Source organism: Cryptotermes secundus, unplaced genomic scaffold (genome assembly GCF_002891405.2).
Source record: "Cryptotermes secundus unplaced genomic scaffold, Csec_1.0 scaffold206, whole genome shotgun sequence".
NCBI classification, from domain to species: domain Eukaryota; kingdom Metazoa; phylum Arthropoda; class Insecta; order Blattodea; family Kalotermitidae; genus Cryptotermes; species Cryptotermes secundus.
Window position 1 is genome coordinate 597,230 of NW_019734313.1, and position 12,429 is coordinate 609,658.

The 12,429-nt window shown below is 39.6% G+C and overlaps 1 protein-coding gene across 1 annotated transcript in view; it reads left to right on the forward strand.

Annotated features, from left to right (window-relative positions):
• Nucleotides 1-12,429, forward strand: part of LOC111868503 (mucin-6) — a 50,463-nt gene that overhangs the window by 31,036 nt on the left and 6,998 nt on the right. Inside the window, exons 2-7 of the mRNA XM_023859195.2 lie at nucleotides 1,036-1,252; nucleotides 5,946-5,969; nucleotides 6,827-6,942; nucleotides 7,646-7,770; nucleotides 8,796-8,911; nucleotides 10,255-11,601. Coding sequence (XP_023714963.1) covers nucleotides 1,036-1,252; nucleotides 5,946-5,969; nucleotides 6,827-6,942; nucleotides 7,646-7,770; nucleotides 8,796-8,911; nucleotides 10,255-11,601 — 1,945 coding nt within the window. The remainder of the gene's footprint in view (nucleotides 1-1,035; nucleotides 1,253-5,945; nucleotides 5,970-6,826; nucleotides 6,943-7,645; nucleotides 7,771-8,795; nucleotides 8,912-10,254; nucleotides 11,602-12,429) is intronic.

Sequence of the window (12,429 nt, forward strand, 5' to 3'; positions counted from 1 at the left end):
AAGAACTATTCGAAATACTCCATGATGTCAGTAACGATTCATAAACAGTAGCTGAGAAGTTTTCAGAGTTCTGTTCAAAGTTTCTGAAATCTAGTACTGAAACCAACTTCAGTTTGAGAATTTAGGAGAATCAGTTGGTAAAATGTGCTTCCCCAGTGCCTGTTATTTCATAGTACAGCTGACAACAAAATGATTTTCAGCCATTATTAATAAATGCTATTTTTTGGCTCTGAGCCCAAAGTTCTGTGTTCTCTACCTGGCTGTGAGGAGCTCACACTCTCTGACCAAGCATATTCGAAACTGCTGTACTTCTCTGTTAAAATTTACAATATCAATCACTTTCCTGGAGCAGCAACTCATGTCGTTACTTTTATTCACATAATTTTTAAGATCTTTTGTTTGCATTACTACTTCTGAAAGTACCGTCATATGAAAACTGAAGTCACAATCTTGAAGAATATCCAGATATTCTCGAGCAAAATAACCATTTCTTCGTCCTTTGCTTGCTTCACTTGCTGACATGCTCTGCAGGCCCAAGTTGTATTAACAGTTCTCCTTTGGCTAATATAGGAGCTTCAATAGTTTAAAATTTCATGCGCTCCCTCCAACCCTCAAACCTGCACCATATCCTGTTTCTTCTAATTGCCTCTGACCTCTCAAACAATCACCGAACACTATAGGGATCTGGCCAACACACCTGTGACTGGGCTTGCTAGCTGAAGGTGGCAGAATTTGCATTATCTTATCGCTTCTTCTGGAATACCGATGAACCAGACAAGCAACACTTTTATTTTATTTTTTAAAAGGTTAGCCAGGCTAACATTGTTAAGAGTAATGCTAAGTGACTGCCCAACTATAAGAATAACAACAATTATCATCCGGCTGTTAAATAGTTTTGTTGTTTATTGATCCATCTCAGCATCAGCCATCCGGCAACGTCTTCTTAGTTTCTTGTTACACTTGTGATGTATGAGTATTTTGTCATTAAGCGACTGGATGCCTCAGAAGTCTGTTTCTGACATGTAAAATTTGCAGGCAGACCCCTTCCGTGGCAGCTACGTGAGCAGCAGTCAACACTCATCTAGTTGCAGTGGCTCATCTTCCTGGGTGCTGTGGCGTGACGAACCCAGCTCGCTGTACCGGGATCCACGTGGCCGCCGGGGCCGGCTCTGTAGCGCAGTGCTTGCCGTGGCCGTGTTCCTTGTGGTGCTCATCGTGCTCGCCATTGCGGGACTTGCTGTCTACATGGGCGGTGAGACAAACTCAAACTCAAAATAGACTGACCCTCTCTTTTCTGGACACTGATCCAGATAAAGCTTCATAATTCTTTTTACAGATGACTTTCTCTCTGCAGGAAAGGAAGCCAGTCTACCTATAAATTTGAACAATGCAACTGGAATTGACTGCAGAACACTTTTTGTAAAAGAAAGGTCATGAAATTCCTAGTTTCTTTTCAATTTGCTATTGCTATTTTTATCTTCAAAGTCTGAAACATACAGTATATCTCCAACGGGTTTGTGAAGTAAGCAACAACTGCCAACTTTCAAATACTCAAAATAGGGAGCTCTAGTTTACAAAATCTTTGCTACTTTGCCAGAGTAACATAATAAGAGCATTCATTACCCATGCTTAGAACCAAAGAGTTTGAAATGGGAATCTTACATAAATTTGGGTGTGCAAGCAAAAGATTACATATGCCATGACCAGGGGCTTAAGGAAGGAACTGTAACAGGCAAATTTCAGGTTCAAGTGTTTGTTATGAAATGTCACTACTGCTGTATATATCGTATCAGTGACTTTCTTGTGCGCGTGAGATGCCAGTACTCGTGGGCATCCCCTTTTCAACTTTCAAACCAGTTGCTGAATTTTAAAGAAATTTTGGGTGAACATTACTTCACTGGTGTAGATGCGATCAATTTCCAGGAAGGCACGGAATTTATTTCTAATAACGGATTTACTCTTTCTTGATACAAGATACAATTATTGTGTAGCATCAGAAGAAGCACTTTGCTGGATTCCAGTACATCTCACTGGTGGGTTTGGAGAGTACACTCTTCTGTGTGGTAATGCTGTGTAGGTCGGAGAAAGCCCAACGTTCCAGAGGAATACATCACCCCCACTTTGAGGGTTGAAGAGTATGCCAAGAAGCAGTCTTCTGGGTTGTATCTGAGCCATGTTTATGTTCAGCTGACTTACGAGTTGCCCGTTTCAAGCTAAACTTGAACACCCCATTGCATCCGGGGGTCACTGAGAATACAATGACGGAACCAGGAACAGTTAACAGCTCCTCTTCTCTTTACCCTACACTTTAGGGGACGGTTGCTGCAATTGGCCCTTGGCACTGGCTCCACACTGTGGCCAATTTACCTCTAGTACCAACTGGACAGGAGGTGGGTTGGACCCCAGAGGCATTCTGAACATTTTACCTCTGCTGGGCCCTGAGTCTCTCAGTCATCCACCCAGAGCCTAGTTACTATGCCAACTGAGCTAGCATTCGTTGTATTACAGACAACAAATGAGTGTGGAGCATTGTGTAAGAGATCTTTAAATGTCCAACAGAAATAATAGGTAAAACCACTTTATTAACTGGGAAGCAAGAGAATTGAAAAAAAAAATCACTAGAAAACAACCTGAACAAGGGAGCTGGCATGTGTGAATGGTTTAGGAACTGATTCTTTGGACCCCTTTGAACAAGAATTAGTAAAACACTGGTCTCTCATTGTTCTATATGAAGAATACTCACTTCTGGATTATAATGAAATGCAGTCCAGTGAATTCAACCAGTATTTCAGATGAACACGTTTCTTCCATCTTCAGGGTTGAAAAGTAAACCAACCAAGAAACCAGCATAAAGCAGGCAGCAAGGACAGCTGTGCTTGCTATGTTTCTCCAAATACTGGTTGACTTTCACCAGACTACACAGCCTTCTATCACAGAAGACTGAACTCTGCAGAAGCACCATTATGAGAACTTCAGATCCCACATTCTGCATGCTCAGCCTTGGCAAGGCAGAGAAGACTTATGAGCTCATGCACATGCTACTTCTGGGCATTACTTTCAGTGTCTGCTGAGAACATGGAACAAATAGAGCTGGAGCAAGCCTACATGATGGCCCAGACCAGGCAACCAGAAACTCCATTGTCTCCCTTAGTGAAAAACAGACCAACTTTCATGTATGTAGGTCGTACCGAAAGTCATTAGCAACTTTTTTTTTGCATGCAACCTGGGAACAGCAGACGAACGAGAGTACAGTGGTAGGTGGAACCAGCTGTTGTGTTAACCTTGAGTGTCTTGTGACATCAATAGCTTGCATCACATGACCAGTATCACTCCTAACAAAATGGCCGACAACGATATGCCGTTTCGCCAGCATGCTGTCATCGAATTTCTTGTGAAAGAGGAAATCCCTGCTGCAGAAATTCACCAGAGACTTCAGCGTGCTTATGGAAGTGTGGGCATGGGTGCGAGCAGTGTTCAAAGATGGGTGAAACATTTTAAAGATGGGAACTCCAGCGTCGAAACTGAGCCCCGGAGCGGTCGTCCTCGAACAGCCTAAATTGAACGCAACAAGGAAAGAGTGAATGAGATCATTCAAGATGACAGGTGTGTGATTGTGGACACAATAGCCCGAAAACTTGGAATAGGGCACAGTGCAGTACAGGAGATGATTGAAAGCTTGGCCTATAGGAAAGTTTGTGCTCGTTGGGTCCCGCGGTTATTGACTGAAGACCACAAAGGTCAGCGAAAAGCCATCATCTCAGAACTGCTGCAGAGATATTGACATGAAGGTGATGATTTTTTGCACTGTATTGTGACAAGTGATGAAAGCTGGTTTCACCATTTCGAGCCTGAAATGAAATGGCAGAGTATGGAATGGCACCATTTTCATTCTCCATCAAAAAAGAAGGCAAGGACAGAGCCATCAGCTGCGAAGGTGATGGGCACAGTCTTCTGGGATGCAGAGGGGTTTATTCTGGCCGAATTCCTGGAACCTGGGCAAACCATCAATGCTACTCGTTATGTCCACATGCTGCACAAGCTCTGTCGTGCATTGCGCGATAAACGTCTGGGATGAAACATCATCATCCTGCATGACAACGCTCACCCCCACGCCGCTTGCCTCACATTGGAAGCAATTGCAAAGATGGGGTGGGAAGTTCCCCACACCCCTCCTATAGCTCTGATCTGGCATCCTCCGTCTGCCATCTATTTGGATTTGTGAAGGATGAGCTGCATGGACAACGCTTTGAGACAAGGGAGGCAATTCAGAAAGCAGTGCATCAGTGTCTTCAGATGGCTGGAATGGAATTTTATAGAAGGGAAATTTTCCAACTCCCAGAATGCTGGGTAGAAATGTGTACAAAGAAGTGGTGATTATGTGGAAAAATAAAGAAAGGTATATAGATTGAGGTGGTGTATTTGGATTGTCAATAATAAAGCATGTTACTTTATAAAAAATTGTTGCTCATGACTTTCAGTACGACCCTCGTAATTCTTAAAACACTTTTACTTACATTGCTCCATAACACATGTTTAGATTATCATAATACAAACAAAGGATCAACAGAAATTAATTTTCATTTAGCCAAAAGAAAAAGAAGGAAAGGTTTTGTAAAATATGCTGCCCCATGTGTCTGCTTAGTGCTGCCAACCTTGCAAACAAGAGAACACATAACAGAACTTGATGGTTCAACACCCTTTAATGCCAAAACCTACTACTTGACACAACCCTAGGAGAGAGTCATCTATCTGCAATTCTCACACCATTCTTTAAAAGTATTTTCCCATGTTCTTCTTGGTCTTACAAACTACTTTCCTAAAGGTTATCCTTTCCAAAATTCTGTATATACTTCTTATTTCCCCCCTAAGCCGCATGTCTAGCAAACTTCACCCAACTACACAGTTTATCTTGGGTATAATCATTTTCCTACACACATTGTGAAATATGTTCTTCCATCAGTGTCAAACACTACACACTGAAGTCTTCTCAAGAAATCAAGCATGTTAGTTGTGGAGTTAAGTGTGTGAAATTTAGAGACTGTTTCTGTCACCATTATCAGGGGTTGGTACATACAGATTAAGCCGTTAGCTACCACAAACCAAAGGATACAGTGAGCACAGCCAGTCAGTCAGTGAGGATACATGGAGAACAGAGCATGGATATGATACTCATCACATCAAACCCTGATGAAATATCCTCTGAAGTAAACTCCATTTATTTTGTTTAAAAATAATTTAGGAATTAAAGCATCAAGAACTATTTTTCAGAAAACTGAAGAATAATTAATATGGGTATCATAAAAGTTAACACACCAAAGAGCCAAAGGTTCAAAATTTGATTCATATGAACCATTCTGATTTTTCTGTGTGCTTTTTGTATTTATCACAAAATACTAACAACAAAGCAGTCAATGAAGAATGTTGTTTGCTACATTTCCTTTTAGTGGAAGACCTTTTATAGTGTGATAAATTATACTTGTAGACTGTGTAGATCTGTGTGCTGCCAAGAAAAGAGCAACGGCTATATGTTACTATTACAGGCATATCCAGAACAAAAGGCCGCGCCATAGCTCAAGTGGTTAGTTGCTGGCTTCCCACCGCGGTGGCTCGGGTTCGAGCCCGGGTCTGGTCAAGTGGGATTTGTGGTGGACAAAGTGGCACTGGGGCAGGTTTTCTCAGAGTACTTCGATTTCCCCTGCCAATTTTCATTCCACCAAATTCTCCATTATCATAATCATCATAATCAGCTGGGGCAGGTACAATAGGCCAATCAGTGGCTGCCATGCTGAGTCAACCCAGCTGGACTCCACCCTCCACTATGGGAATTAAAAAGAAATATCCAGAACAATAATGAAGCAAGCTCATATGATTATTTAAAATATCAGAATGAAATATGGAGGTAAATGTGAACTGTCACAATCACTACTTTGCTTCATTCTTTTCAGCTCTCCGGATCGACACAAACAAACGTAAGTAGACAACCAACTCACACGTATTATACTTCCTAGTGCAGGTCATAAGCTAATTTGTGAACGAAAACTTTAGATTTTGTGTAATAAAGCACAAAATTTGAAAACAAAAAAGTTGTGCAAAACTTCTCATTAATGATCTACATCCATGAAATTAATTTAAAATATAAGAACTTAGTCGCTAAAATACAGTTTTTTTTTGGGGGGGGGGCTTGTAGAGCCCAGACACTGCTTAGTGCTTCTCAGACTGGCTCGTATGCAGTGTTGGCATGACGAATTTCACAGTACTTGTATTCATATGAGTAGTTAGATCTCTTTAATTTCGAATTACATGCCTGCAATATGGAATTAGTCAAAATTCCAGCTTCTACAGAAGTGTAATTGACTGTGATTTGATTCTAGATGGTGGGGTGTGCTTTAAAAAATTTGTAACCAACATCTATTCTTTATTATGTAAATTCATAATTAGTTACTTTAAGACAATAACATGTCTCTTTATTATTAAATACGGCATATATAACCAAACTTTTCTGGAAAGAACATTTATTGATTCCGGTCATTTCAGTGGAGTATGTACCTATGACTTCCTGCACTTATGTTTAAGTAGAGGTCAAAAAATGGGGAACTTTTAATAGACATATCTGTACTGAGCTGACCTTTCATTATCACTGGCAAAAACTATTATTACCAACAATGAAACATCCTAATGAATGATACTATGTGATTCTGAGCATATAATTTCCACTGTGGGAGAGGTAACTATTTGCAAACAAATCTGCCACAACAGAGCATCAGCACAGTCTATCATCAAAGCCTTAGTATCAAGAACTAACTTCTCTGGACTGTCTTGTTTGCAGTGGAACTTGTATTCGACGGAAGCGTGTGTGTTACTTCTGGTGATCACTTTATATCATCCCTTGGCAACAATTCCAGCATTGCATTTAAGGAAATGGCGCTCAAGTATCAAAATATGGTGAGTCCACATATAATTATTTCTTATCATGAAAAAGTCTCCTAATATGGAAAACAGTGTCAAGGCTGGTTGATTAATTGGAATTTAATATGTAAATGTTTTCTTTAATCATAGAAAACAGTTCCATGGTCTTCAGGATGAACTAACATTCGATTTACAAATAAGATTCTAAGTTTCACTTAAGACTTTTGTTTGTATACGTCTGCATTCACAATATTTGCATTTATTTTCAAATATATAAATGTTTCCTGTTTTAATTCACTAAAGAAAATTCTGGGGAAGATAAATAATTATGAATATCATATATAATTTAGGTGACCAAAGAACATTAAAAATTAAAAATTACTAGATGCCAGACTTCTATACAAGCTAATAATCTGCAGCTTAGGCATTACAATATGAAGGGCCTCTGAAACCCAAAAGATAATAAATGCCTGATTGCATGTTGGCAGATTTGAATGAACAGCAACAGCTGCAACAATAAAAAGCAAGTTGGAGGGCAGCACTGCTTCTTGCATTGCAGCTGTGCAACTGCTGAGAAGCAAAGCATTTTACTCTCATCTTTTTTAAAAAAGTATAGGGTCTGTACTCTGTCATAGCTTAGGATCTCATGAAGTCATAATTCAGCCCTGCCAGTCACTGTTATGTTTTTCTTATAAAACTCCTAATGTACACTAAGCTCAATGTGCTTGATGTATTTCAGATTGGCAGTGTGTACCAAAGAAGCCAGCTTCGACATGCATACAAGAAATGTGTGATAGAGAAATTTGAAAATGGGAGCCTAATTGTTTTCTTCAGGTTGTACCTAGACCGCAGAAAGATTCCAAGGTAAGCTGTTATGTATGATGTGCTGAAATACAGAACAAAATCTGAAATCAGTTCCATAGAATAAGTGATGATAACAGCATATGGCAGTTGTCCCAAAGCCAAGGAAATATATTCTAACCAAAGAGAAGTACGAGAACACACATACACAGGGTGGACCAGAGAAAACACATGTTTTTCACATAAAAATAACTTTGTTGATTTTCAAGATATAACCTTTTTAATTACACAAAAAATAAGGCATTTTTAACTTACATTACGTATGGCAATAATGTCAGTCAGATGATGTCCTTCTTGCTGGACACACATTTGGAGCCTCTCCTCAAAATTCTGCATTGCATTCTCCAACATGTCTCCCAGCACAGCTGCGATTTCTTGACAAATGGAGAGTTTCAGCTTTTGGATCATTCGTGGTCTGTTCATGTACACTCTTGCCTTGAGGTATCCCGACAAAAAGAAGTCACAGACCGATAGATCAGAGGAGTGCGGTGGCCAAGAAACATCACCAAAAAGGGAGATCACATGTTGGGGGAACATGCGTTGAACAACTTCCATTGATGCTCTCGCTGTGTGAGCTGTGGCACCATCCTGTTGGAACCACATTTGTCTCATGTTTACCCAATGCCTTGGGATTTCTGGATGCAGGAAGTTGTTTAACATGTCAACACAGCAGTCTGCTCTCTTCAAAGAAGTAAGGACCAATGATCTCCTGATATATTGGTTTGTGAGAATGTGATGTAGAATTTTGAGGAGAGGCTCCAAATGTGTCCAGCAAGAAGGACATCATTTGACTGACATTATTTTCTGTATGTAATGTAAGTTAAAAATGCATTAAAATATCTTATATTCTGTGTAATTAAAAAGGTTTTATCTTGAAACTCAACCAAGCTATTCCTATGTGAGAAACATGCATTTCCCCTGTTCCATCTTGTATGCGCATACTGCATGCAGCTCATTTTCATTTACATGTACGTGTACACACAACATTTTTGAAAGATTATGATTCAATTGAGTTATATTGTATGTAGGAATTTCCAGAATGTAGAGGAGACAGCACGGGACATCCTAGTGAATGAGTTGATTGCCCCACGAACTGTGGCCTTCAGGAACATCCATATTGATGCAAGCAGCATATTTATAAAACGTAAGTTCATTAAGTTCTTTGCCTGATAGCTCAGTTAGTGAGTGAACAGCTACGGATGGCAAAATCAAGGTGCAGTTTCTATTAGTAACATGGAGTATGGAGTATGGAGTATGGAGTATTATCTCTGCCACACCAACCAGAATAGCAGCGGAGAACATACCAGCTTCCTAACTGAGGAGTAAAAAGGCTCTTCCCTGGGTGATGGCAGCAATAAAGCAGCTGAAGTGTACAGCTAACCATAACTTCCATCTAGAGCTTAGGTTTAAAATGTGTGGAACTTTCCCTCCATGCCACCTGCATATTGTCACATGATGGGGTGACTATAGACAGGGTTTGGATTGGTAATCGGAATTACTTGATTCTTACAGAACGTAACTATGACGCACAAATAACCAGGATGGTGTCACTGAATTACACCAAAGATAAACATAACTACAGCACACATAGTCTTTTTAGCCTTCCTTAGCCATTGCTTGGTAAAGGTTTCCAAGGGCGGACGTTCCCTTTACTCTTGGTTCCCGAACTGTTCTCGGCATCAGCTACAGCAACTCTCAACTGACTGACTGACTGACTAACTCACTCTAGGCCTGTCCCACTTGCATCATATCAGTATGGCATGCACAGAAAACGCCTTTCCTCTGTTGCTGTGCCACTGTTGTGTGCACAGCCATTGGTATGGGCCATGCATAAAACACCATTCCTCTGTTGCTGTTTATAGGCCATTACTAAGCAACGGCTGTTGTACATTTACTTATCTCTCAGTCATCACCTAGCAACAGGTCTACATACCACAATATCTTAGTAAGGTGATATTTTGGCACAGTGGCAACTTTTCAATAGCTTTTAAGTCGTTATTCTGCACAAAAATGCACATACTGTTTCCGAACTTAGGGACCAATTACCATGACTCAGTTGTCCCCATACCTTCCAAAACACAATTCATACTCATCCTGAAAACAACTGCTTAATGTCACACAATGAGCATGCTGCAGCATTATTAAGTAAACAAAAAAATTAATTTAAATATGTGCCATATTTCATACCATCTAACCAAGAGGAGGTTGACTCATAACATAAATTTAATATGAACATCAAATCAGCTTATCACCATTTTAATTCTTTGAGATACAAGAGACCATGATCATATGGGAAAGGGGGGAGAAAGGAATTCAGTCTTTATTTTGTTTTTCAAAGGTGTATTCATGTAGCAACATGAACCAACATGAGCCAGTTCAACGCATCACAACATCCTGTGGTACCATACACATTTCTGTCTCTCAGGTGCTGTTATACCTGTCATTTTTTAAATGAAATCTGGCCTGAAACAAATGTCTTTTGTGCAGGGTCCCTGGATGATGCAGTCATAAGCCCTGTAGAGGGGATTCCCAGAAAGAAGCCTCCAGGAAACAGAACTCTACAGATACACAATGGTGTGATGAGAAAGGCAACGACAGAAGACACCTCAACCATGAACAAAACACAAAAATCTCCAACAGTTACAAAACAAGAAAACAGTGAAATTAGAAAGCCTGATACTGAAGATTTAAGAAATACAACTCAGGAGACAGGAGGAGAAGCGATTCCCATTGTTGAAGGATCTGTATCCATTACAAAAATTAAAGGAACAACAATGGAGAAACCATCTGAAAAACCAAGCACATTAAAAGAAGGAAGTAATGTACCAAGTTCAAATAGAGAAAAAACTAATGCTGACAGTAAAAGGGAAAATGACACACTGAGTAAACCACCTGGGAATTCCGTTCCAGAAAACATACAGAATGAAGCAGACAGAGATATAAAAAAAAATTCTAAACTTCTACTGACACCTACTGTTAGGATAGGATCTACTTCAGAAATCAATCTTCCAGAGGAAAAAGTGCATATGAATCCAGACACTGGTGCTAAAATGCCAGCTGACTCTACAGAAGACACTAAATATTCAACGGAGAATGATGAGAAAGATCCAATCAGGCCCAAAACTCAATCCCCTTACATGCCCAATAAAAAGCAACCAATAAAAAACGATGAACATGTACACTTGGGACAGGAGATAATCACAAAATTTTCTGCAGTAGATGGGATTAAAAAAGATATTACACATACAAAACAAGACAATCAGGAACACAATTTTGAAAGCCTTGATGGAGTTGTGAATGATTTAGATGGGAAAGTTTCACAAAATGTAAATGGTTCACTGATAAAGAAGATTGGAGAAAATTATGTTTTATCAATTGGAAGTGCTGAAGATTTCACTACAAGTCCTCTCACTAACAATGACCGTTATCACACTCAGCCAACGCCTGGCCTGAATTCTAACTTCTGGAACACTGGCTCAAGAAGCTCCGCAATCCCCGGTACTGGACCTGTAGGCCTAAATACCCCAGGGACCAGGTCTAATTACACGGGCACAGAATTAACAAATGAAAACTTTAAGGGATCATTCATCCACACTGTAAAGCCCCCACATATCCAAACTGATGAGCCATGGAGACCAATTCTGCCACATTACACAAAACAGTCTCCAGAACCAGATGATGACGACACAGGAACTGGTGTTGCTGAAGTAGTGGTTGTCCCTCCATCTGCGTTAGAGAAGCAAAAGACAAATGGGAACCAGAACAATGATAACAAATACAGTTCGCGGTTGGGACAACCTGCGTCTAACCAGAAGATGCAGGAGACCTTCTCAGGTATGTAGCAAGGGACAGATTTTATTAGCTGCTTAGATGGCAAGTACACAAATTAATAAGTGTATATCAATGTATAGATTTCGGACAAATTCAACTGTCACTGTAAAATAAATAAAAGGTAATTGGAAGGTTACAATGATTCTGATCTGCCATCATCAGACTTTCATGTTTTAAATGTGGAGAGGAAACTTTATATATTTTTTTTGTAGACATATGATACATACATACATAGATATATAAAAATGGTATAAATATAACATATGCGTAATTGGTGAAGTACAAACATTGGGACAGGTGCGGGGATTCTTATACTTCTGGAAGGCGTTTTGGAGATGACTGTGTAACTTTGGGTTGTATACCATTGTATGAAGAATTAAGCTGTGTCAGCTGTGTTGCCTTGTAGTATTGATATTTTTGCAGTGGTGCTGTTTTCCTGCAGTCCCTTGCCAAGTACTGCCACAAGAACATCAACACTACAAGAAAACATGACTGACACAGTTTAATTCTCTGTACAATGTTATAAAAACAAAACCTATACTCTTATCTCTGAATTGTTTCCAAGGAATTATTTCATAAAAGTAACTGCACCTCTCAATATTTATACTTTTAACAATTTCCCATATACCATATTTATTACCATCTTTTATATGTATGTATCATTAATGTCTGCAACAACGGACTAAAAATCTTCCTCTCCTCATTTGAAAAAACAGGTCTGATATAGTGAATCAAAACTGCTGACACATGTAAACTTTTCCGAAAGATTCTGACGATGGTATATTAATACAAATATTGTGTTTCTAGACATTATCCATCCTCCTGATTTTA